This window comes from Sphaeramia orbicularis, chromosome 16, assembly GCF_902148855.1.
Source record: "Sphaeramia orbicularis chromosome 16, fSphaOr1.1, whole genome shotgun sequence".
Classification (NCBI taxonomy): domain Eukaryota; kingdom Metazoa; phylum Chordata; class Actinopteri; order Kurtiformes; family Apogonidae; genus Sphaeramia; species Sphaeramia orbicularis.
Window position 1 is genome coordinate 19,837,111 of NC_043972.1, and position 9,973 is coordinate 19,847,083.

Below are 9,973 nucleotides of genomic sequence, written 5' to 3' on the forward strand. Positions count from 1 at the left end.
CATTCACTCCACTCATATATATTGTTGATTCCACTGATTCAACATTTGACAGACAACAAAAGCAAATATGTGTAAAATATTCATGTTTCTCACATGTTTAACTGTAGCTAAAAGAAAATGATGATACAGATGTGTGTAAAACTGAAAATATATTATTTATTTAATCATTTACACATTAAATGCTGAATTCCATTAAAAAAGTACTGTGCTTTATGGTTGTATGTTATAAAACTTCCAGCATCAATAAGATTCAACATTATTTTAGTTTATGTCTGAGGTCAAATAAGACAGGACCTCACCTCCAGTGAGGTTTTGTTATTGTCAGCAGATCCTAGACTGACAGCAGCAGTTAAAACATCCTATAAACAGTATGTAAGTATGTGTAACCTGATTTATCTGATTGGTCTGTGTTGTCCAGAAACACTGTTGTCTGAAAACCATTATAAACACATTACTGAACCTCATTGTTTGCTCTGGGCAACATGTTTTTTTTTCATTAGGAAAAAGTGCAATAATGTAGAATTTGAATAATAATGAATATCGAATAAGAATGATGTCGTCTTGAGGTAACTTCAATTTTACATTCCAGTTTTCATTTTCCATTTTCCAAGGAAGATTTCTTTGCTAGTATCAGTATCTCTGATTTTGTTGACAGTAACATAAGTACAGTGCATGTGCAATACATTAAACTCTTTCTGAACAGTAGCTTAGTTGTAATGCTGTGTCAAAGAAATAAAAACCATATTACCTTTGCTTTTGCTTTTGATCTCATTCATAAGGTATTTCTCATTTTTCTTGAGGCTGTTGTAGAAGATGTCTTTGCAGGCTTTACCAGCTTTCAGCGGACCACTGTACAGGTCCCTCATCATGTCTTGAGTAGTCGATCTGGCTCTGATTTTGACACACATTTCCTGTTCAGTGACTCCCGCCTGCAGGAGATCATCCAGAATTCCATCAATATTGCTCACTCGATCGATCAGTTCATGTCGGTGCTTATCGATGAAGTGTTTAACTGAGGAAAAAATGGAAAAAGAAAACAACTCCGTGAAAAACAATGAGCAGTGGACATAAAACAAGCTCACACTTACATGACTTAAACCTGTTATGCAGGAGTTACATGAAAAAAAAGGTCTAAGTCACACATTGTGTTCAAGTTGAGCAAAAACTGGAATCCGTAAGTGTCCATGTATGTGGACGGCATACAATAATGGAGTAAAAAGGTAAAGGTCGACCGATATGGTTTTTTATAATGCTGATTTTTAAAATTTGGTCAGCTAATGGCTGATATCTACAGCCAATTTTTGAGGCAGATATTTAAAGTCGATTTTTTTTTTAAAAGCACACTGACCGTAAAACACAATTGAAACACTCAGATAATTCAGATTTTTAAGCAGCAATATAAATGAAATTATTAATACATGTACACATAGTACTCTTTTAACATTGATTGCACTTCAAGTGCTGTCCACACAGGTGCCTGATCAAATATACTTTTTACTACTGATCAAATATCGGCTTTCCAAAAAAAAATTAAGGCCAATGGCCAATATTGAAAAAAAAAAGAATATATTGGCCAGCTGATATATCGTTATGGTGTGTTTTGCCATTTATATAAGATAAATAACTTTAAAAACAAAATATAAACAACAGAGGAAAAAGTATCTGCATTTTCATTGTTCCTGTCAGTAAAATGGTTGAACACATGTCCATGAAATTGTCCAATGTGATGTTGCAGAGGACATTCCTTAGAAAGAAAGAAAGAAAGAAAGAAAGAAAGAAAGAAAGAAAGAAAGAAAGAAAGAAAGAAAAAGAAAAATCCCACACTTATTTTTCTGGGTCTCAGGAGGAAATGACAAATTAAGATCGATCGTTATCTATCATGGTGAGATTCTGCCTTCAGTGACAGAACTTCATTATGATAAATCAGCCCATGTGCAGGGTTTGAAACATAAAACCATAATTCACTGACCTCCTGCCCTGTCAGGTTCACTGGACGCTGCACCTGAGGCTCCTCTGGCTGGAAGAAACATGTGAGGTCATGCATGAGACTGATGTTGACTTAAAGGATACCTCCAGTGAGGTTTTGTTATTGTCAGCAGATCCTAGACTGACAGCAGCAGTTAAAACATCCTATAAACGGTATGTAAGTATGTGTAACCTGATTTATCTGATTGGTCTGTGTTGTCCAGAAACACTGTTGTCTGAAAACCATTATAAACACATTATTGAACCTCATTGTTTGCTTGGGGAAACATGTTTTTTTTTCTTTAGGAAACAGTGCAATAATGTAGAATTTGAATAATAATGAATATCGAATAATAATGATGTCGTCTTGAGGTAACTTCAATTTTACATTCCAGTTTTCATTTTCCATTTTCCAAGGAAGATTTTTTTGCTAGTATCAGTATCTCTGATTTGTTGACAGTAACATAAGTACAGTGCATGTGCAATACATTAAACTCTTTCTGAACAGTAGCTTATTTGTAATGCTGTGTCAAAGAAATAAAAACCATATTACCTTTGCTTTTGCTTTTGATCTCATTCATAAGGTATTTCTCATTTTTCTTGAGGCTGTTGTAGAAGATGTCTTTGCAGGCTACATCAGCTTTCAGTGGACCACTGTACAGGTCCCTCATCATGTCCTGAGTAGTCGATCTGGCTCTGATTTTGTCATACATTTCCTGTTTGATGACTCCCGCCTGCAGGAGATCATCCAGAATTCCATCAATATTGCTCACTCGATCGATCAGTTCATATCGGTGCTTATCAATGAAGTGTTCATCTGAGGAAAAAGTGGAAAAAGGAAACAACTCTGTGAAAAACAATGAGCAGTGGACATACAACAAGCTCACACTTACATGACTTAAACCTGTTATGCAGGAGTTACATGAAAAAAAAAAAGGTCAAAGTCACACATCGTGTTCAAGTTGAGCAAAAACTGGAATCCATAAGTGTCCATGTATGTGGACGGCATACAATAATGGAGTAAAAAGGTAGAGGTCGACCGATATGGGTTTTTCTAATGCTGCTTTTTAAAATTTGGTCTGCCAATGGCTGATATCTACAGCCAATTTTTGAGGCCGATATTTAAGGTCCTTCTTTTTTTTTTAAAGCACACTGACCGTAAAACACAATTGAAACACTCAGATAATTAAGATTTTTATGCAGCAATATAAATGAAATTATTAATACAAGTACACATAGTACTCTTTTAACATTGACTGCACTTCAAGTGCTGCCCACACAGGTGCCTGATCAAATATCATTTTTACTACTGATCAAATATCGGCTTTCCAAAAAAAAAATGAAGGCCAATGGCCAAGTGCCAGATCCGGCGTGGTGCCTTCTCTCTTCGCTTCCCTCTCTCCCCTCTACCGGCACCTTCTGTTGCTTTACCTTTTTGTTTCTTTCAGTCATACAACCTTACACTTATACAGTCCACACATCCACATGCACACTTCTGATATTACTGACATACACACCTCATAGTTATTTGTATATTTTGGCTATCTTGCTTTATACTTTAATAAATATTTTTGCCAAATGCAAAATCACTTCAGTTCTTACATCAGTATCTACGGCATTGTACTGACAAAAACAGTGCTTTTAGCCATTCCATGTTTTCTTTTCTGTCTGTTTTAGTCACATGATACACACAGGCATTAGTACTTGATTGCATAACCATTGTTTTTGATGACTTTTGATGGTCTAATAATTTTTTCCATGACTGTAGTATTAATGGTTCAACAGTTATTAAACATTTTGGATCAGTAGCTGCTCCTGGTCACCGTTGCTTAAGTCTTTGATGGTTAAACATAAATCAAATGGACAAAACCAAACCCTCGTTCCCCTACCTGATTTCAGGACAGGTCCACTGGCTGCTGCACCTGAGGCTCCTCTAGCTGGAAGAAACACGGACAAATGTTAGTCTTTAATCTGTGGTGTTCATTCATTTCCATATGTGATATGTGAAACCACTTTTGACTGAAAGGATGAGTTCAGCGATTTTTGTTATTGTTGTTAAATTATATGTAAAGACTGACAGTGGCAGTAAACCCATCCCAGAACAGCAGACAAAAACAGTTGTCTTACTGTTCTCTGCAACTCAACAAGAAACAAGCTTTGTTACAGAAAGATGATGGCTTTAATGCACAGTTTTTCTCAGTTTCCATGTGGCCAATAGGATGATTTCATTGCTGATGATACTCATTTATTGACAATAAGAAAAGCACAGTTAATGTAAAAGACATTATACTTTTCTTCTAAAGTCACTCATCTGTAGTATTTGTACAATAAGAGGTCAACACCTTACCTTTGCTTTTCCTTTTGGTGAAAGTTCTTATGGCTCTTTCTGTAAAAACAAGGAGACTGTGTTAAATTTCCCTGCAAAGATATCATTAGAGACTTCATAGACATATCAGGCAACAAATTATAAACTCTTAAGTATTGTTTCTCCTCAACCAATAACTTCAAGTCTTCTACTTCTTATTGTTATTATTATTTCTATTATTATTATTATTAGTATTATTTATTTGTTTATTTATTTATTCATTCATTTTTAATCATTATTTGCAATGGTAGTAATAGTACCTAAGTACTGTTTGCCTACAGTAGCAGCAGGGAAAAATGAGGGGGAAAAATTTCATGGAAATAAAAATATACTGAAATGCCACTTCAGGTAAAACTCAAAATATACGTAGTAATGAACTGTCTATCATTACTTAATGGTTTATTAAGGCAGGGATGTCAAACTCATTTTAGTTCAGGGGCCACATCCACCCCAATACCTTAAGTGGTTTGGACCAGTAAAATAATAAGAGTGAAATTAAGGTAAAGTAAAATTGTTTACATCTACAAAGATGTGATCAAAAATGTGAATAACATGAAAAACCACAAACAACCCGAAATGTTTCGAGAAAAATAAGTGCAATATTAACTATATTATGCCTCAGTTTATCATTTACATGTGCCATTACAACAGACAGACAAAACAGATCATAGTACAGCATTGTCCAGTACACCACCACAACCACCTAAAAGTACAACCCAGAGCTCTATGAGCCAATTTTGAGCCAAATTTATAAATAGTTAAGCGTTTCTTTTTGCACTTTCTAATTTATTTTTTCATCACTGCATAGTGTATAAATACAGGTGTATTTATATAATAAACATTTGATATAGCACGTTTCTTTTTTTAACATTAGTAATTCATATTGCACATAAGTTTACATTGTTGTTGGTAATAAATTAATTTAAGCACCAAAAAATCTGAAGAGCCACTTGGGAGCCGAAAGCTCTTTTAAGCGAGCCAAGCCAAAAGAGCCAGTTCTCTAAAAAGAGCCGGAATTCCTATCACTAAACAAATAGAAAAATTTAGACTTGTCATTATTTACAGGTGATTATGATATGATTTTACCTATTTGACCTACTTATGATAAAATTGGTCTGTATGTGCCCCTTAACTAAAACATATTTTGACACCCTTAATTATTAATATTTCAGTGTATTGTTTTCATTTCACAAATTCATCCCACGGACCGCATCAGACCCTTTGGTGGCCGGTTTTGGCCCACGGTCCTCATATTTGACACCCGTGTTTTAAGGGGTTATCCGTCAGACATTTTAAGAGGCACCACGAAAGTGAAAGTAAAAAACTAGACATCAAACACGGTGCATCTACTGAATGAAAACTGTTGTTATGGTGTGGCACTGTACAAATAACATTTGACTGATTAATTCTATTTACAGTTTGAACACTAAAAACCTGCACACAGAATCTCTGCCATTATCAGTCATATTTTCTGTTCTGTGAATCTGTCTGCTGCGTTTAATACAAATGTATTAAACTGAAATAAAAATCAAGGTAAAAATAAAAATGTACCAAATTCTTTTGCTCTCTGCTTGAACCCGGTGTCTCTCAGAGTCTCCAGAACCACCTTTAAGGCGCCTTTCTCGGTGTAAGTTTGAACCAGGATCTCTGAAATGTGGACGCGGCTCTTTCCCATCACCCAACTCGTCCGGACGCGCTTTCCTTTGTGATCCAACAGCTGGGAACAGAACTTCTCCAAGTCTGCCTCCGCCAGATCTTCTAACGCGGCCAATATCGCCATTCTTATGTTTTTTGGGGCCATTTTTTTGCCAAGATGTGACCGGTTCCAACTAAGCATGGACTGCGCGCCACGCGTCTGCTGTGTGTTCTTCCGGTAAAAGCAGATTCTGGAAACCACCAGTGGAGCTGCGTCCTTTAAGGATCACAGCTTTGATCCACTTTATCCAATGTTACTGTATTACTTTTTTTCATAATATGCGATTATTCTCGCCTTTTAATACGAATCAACCGTATTCTTAACCCCCTTTTCAGTCCACTGTGGTTTGTTCCATCATTTCCTTTTTACGCACAAACACACATATATATACACACACACACACACACAGTGCCAGTTGCGCAGCAGCTGGATGTCAAACAGGCTGCGTTACCACACACTTTTAATAAATGTAATTATCCTGCTGAGACTCAGAAATATATATTTGTCATCTGTGGGGGAAAACGTTTCACAGTTTTACTTTAAAAATTATCATTTAATTAAAAAAAAAAAAGGGGGGAAAAAGCCAAAACTTTACTTTCCTGGGTCTCACAGGAGGACACAGGTTTTTTTTTGTTTGTTTGTTTTTTGTAGAAGTTATCTGCCTCAAAGATTACATGTGCTATGTCCTACATACTTTAATAAGATGTTCTGGTCCTGCTCCAGTCCTGAACATTGCTAGGCGAGTATTTTGGAGGCGCTCACTACCAGGGCCGTGCAGAGAGCTATAAAGGGGCAGGGGCTCAAACTTCCAAAAGGGCACATGAAAACGAATAACCACCAATTACATATGATTTGAAATGCTTAATAAATCATTACACAAAGTATACATTTTTACATTAGTTTGGCAGACAGCTACAATAACAATATGTAATAACGTACGAAGTTGAATAAAGTGATAAAAATTAGGTTTGAAATTTTTTCTTGTTAGCCTCCTTGCAGGCCAGGTGAAGATCACTCTGAAAAGGATGGTTTCACTGGTCTTGAATAATCCCCATCCCAAATGTGGCAAATTCTGGAACTGCAGACATTTTCAGGAAGATAATTAATGTGTGTGGCCTAATGCCCATGAATAGTATGTAATGTTATTCCTTATATTGTGCTTACCTGTAGTTCTTTTTTTCACCCAGTTGGTAAGGGATCTGCTACTTTTAGCAGGTTCAAGTAGCTCCTTTCTTTTTTGTTTAATGTGTCTTTGTTTGAGAAGCATCTTCAAACTAAATAACAAAACAATAAAATATCTAAGAAATACAACAAATACACACCATGCATGTCAAGTTATTTTATTATTCATGAGTGAATGTAAGGGGTGAGTGAGTGGTTGGTGGTGGGCAGATGTGGCTACAACAGTAGTTTGCCACCAATGTGTATGGAATGAATACAAAATCCAATGAAAAGTGTCACTGAGTTTCCAAAAAAAGATACATAATACTAATGCTACATCTTCTTCATCATCATCATCATCATCATCATTATTATTACTATATTTATTATTATCATTCAGTATTATCATCATTAGTATCATTATCAGTATTATTATCATTCAGTATTATCATCATTAGTATCATTATCAGTATTATTATCATTCAGTATTATCATCATTAGTACCATTATCAGTATTATTATTATTCAGTATTATCATCAGTATCATTATCAGTATTATTATCATTCAGTATTATCATCATTAGTACCATTATCAGTATTATTATCATTCAGTATTATCATCATTAGTATCATTATCAGTATTATTGTCATTCAGTATTATCATCATTAGTACCATTATCAGTATTATTATCATTCAGTATTATCATCATTAGTATCATTATCAGTATTATTATCATTCAGTATTATCATTATTTTCCAGACTACACATTCCAAGCAAGTCCTTGGAAATACCTTGTTAAAATTATTTGAAAACTGTGGGCTGGCTGTTGCTTATTTTCATTCAATAAATTTCTATGACTGATTAAACTAGACTCAGACTGCACCTATTCTGTGTATAGTAGGCTACTGTGAAAGATGTGCTTTTTCTACAATGTAAAATATATATCTCTCAGTCTCAAAAGTGAGGACTATTACCATGTGTTAAAATTTTGCAGCTAAAACTTAACAGATTATGGAAATAAAACATAAACAAATCTGTGTGAGTGCTTCAGCAGGACTCAGACTCAGGTGGGCACCCAGCTGTTACAGTGGGCTATTCTGGGAGCTCATTTCATGACGTGAGGACGATATTGAATTATTTACTCACTTACGATCGGTTTTTGGCCCCAAAACTATAGTTGTTGAAGAATAGGACCAGAGCAGCAAGTGAATGTTTTGGGCAGATAGTGGGGTGGACTCTCACGTACCTGGAATCGCGGCTCTTCCCTCCTCCTCGCTCATTCTCCAGACCAGGACATGCGCGTGCGTGTGTTGCAAGCAAGGTTGGACAGGAGGAAGGGGCGGGGCGTGACAGAGATGAAAGGGCACCATGACCAGGTCCAGTGACAGCCAAATTAAACCACTCTGAACATTTATTATCATTGATCAAAATTTTAGTCACGAAAATTTTAGTCATGCAGTTTTTTGCGAAAAAAAAAAAAAAAAAAAAAACGAGTAAAAAGGGCATTTGTAGGCAGAGGATCAAAGCGGCAGGGGCTCAATAAGCTGATGTTTTCAGTATGAATGGTAAAATGCTATTACACACATATATATTGGTTATCTGAGAAGCAGAACCAACCAATTTAAGAATTCTTTTATTCCTGTTACTATTGGCCTTTTATACAACTTTGAACAACTTATGCATTAATGCTCCATTTTTCTTTGTATATGTTGTGATCAACAGCTGGCTGCAAAACTAATTGCCCCTTGGGGGTAATAAAGTTTTCCTTGACCTTGGTTCATATGTATTTATTATATTATTGTATTTATTATACAGTATACAGTTGTCAAACTTATTGTAACATCTCTGTCTTTTTTGTCTGCTGTTTCTCTTTCTTTCTCTCTTTTTTCCTCTGTCTCACTCTCAGCCACACCTCCTCTTTGCTCTGTCTGTCACACCTCCTCATCAGTTGATTCCCCTCACCTGTGAGCACACCTGGGCTCATTAGGTAGAGGGTTTATATTCACCTCTCTCTCCTTTGTTTTCTGCCAGATTGTTTTCTACCTGTGAGAAACTTTCAGGTGTTGTACATACCGGATTCCTCGTGTCTGATCTCGTTCGTCCCTGACCTGCTCTGCTACCCGTCGTCTGATCCCTGCCTGACCCGTCTGCCTGTTTCTGCCTTTTCGTCCGTTTTGTCATGTCTGGATTTTGTCTGTCTTTTATGTTGTCTGTCACTTCCTGTTTTATTTTGTTCAGTTTCCCTCATGTGTCATGTCTGGTGTCTTTACTTCCCCTCCTTGATTGTTTCACCTGCTCCTGATTACCTGACTCCACCCTGATGTGTTCCACCTGTGTCTAATTGTCTTCCCGCCCTCTTGTGTATTTAAACCCTGTGTCTTCCCCTGTTTCTCTGCCAGTTTGTTTGCTACACTCGTTGTGCTTACTCACCAGCGTTTTTGGATCCTGTCCATCTGCCCGTTGTGACCTGTTTTTGTCTACCGACCACCGATTCTGCCTGTTCCTGATCTGCCTGCTTGTCTGTTTGTGACCTGGTTCGTTCATCCGACTTCCGAGTCTGCCTTTCCCCTGGATACCTCAGCCTCCAACGATTACCTGTGTTTTGACCCTCGCCTGGATTTTGACTGCAAGCCTGTCCCTCATGTACCGTTGCTTTCTGTTGTGCTCTCCCGTGTATGACCTGGCCTGTTTTTTGACATCCCTCTGTTCTGCCCTGGTCGGGTTGCTGTCGGGATTTCTCCGGCTCGGCCGTGCGGATCGCCCGCTGACCCCGCTCACAGCCTGG

The 9,973-nt window shown here is 36.9% G+C and overlaps 1 protein-coding gene across 2 annotated transcripts in view; it reads right to left on the reverse strand.

Moving 5' to 3' along the window:
* Positions 1-9,973, reverse strand: part of LOC115435198 (uncharacterized) — a 35,455-nt gene that overhangs the window by 15,129 nt on the left and 10,353 nt on the right. Inside the window, exons 1-6 of one of the 2 annotated variants that reach the window (XM_030157463.1) lie at positions 5,882-6,175; positions 4,313-4,351; positions 3,855-3,902; positions 2,519-2,782; positions 1,970-2,017; positions 749-1,012 (exon numbers count right to left, since the gene is read on the reverse strand). In XM_030157463.1, the coding sequence (XP_030013323.1) occupies positions 749-1,012; positions 1,970-2,017; positions 2,519-2,782; positions 3,855-3,902; positions 4,313-4,351; positions 5,882-6,167 (949 nt within the window). In that variant the 5' untranslated portion in view covers positions 6,168-6,175. Of the gene's footprint in view, positions 1-748; positions 1,013-1,969; positions 2,018-2,518; positions 2,783-3,854; positions 3,903-4,312; positions 4,352-5,881; positions 6,176-9,973 lie in introns of those variants that run through there. The other variant, XM_030157464.1, reaches the window with a different exon arrangement.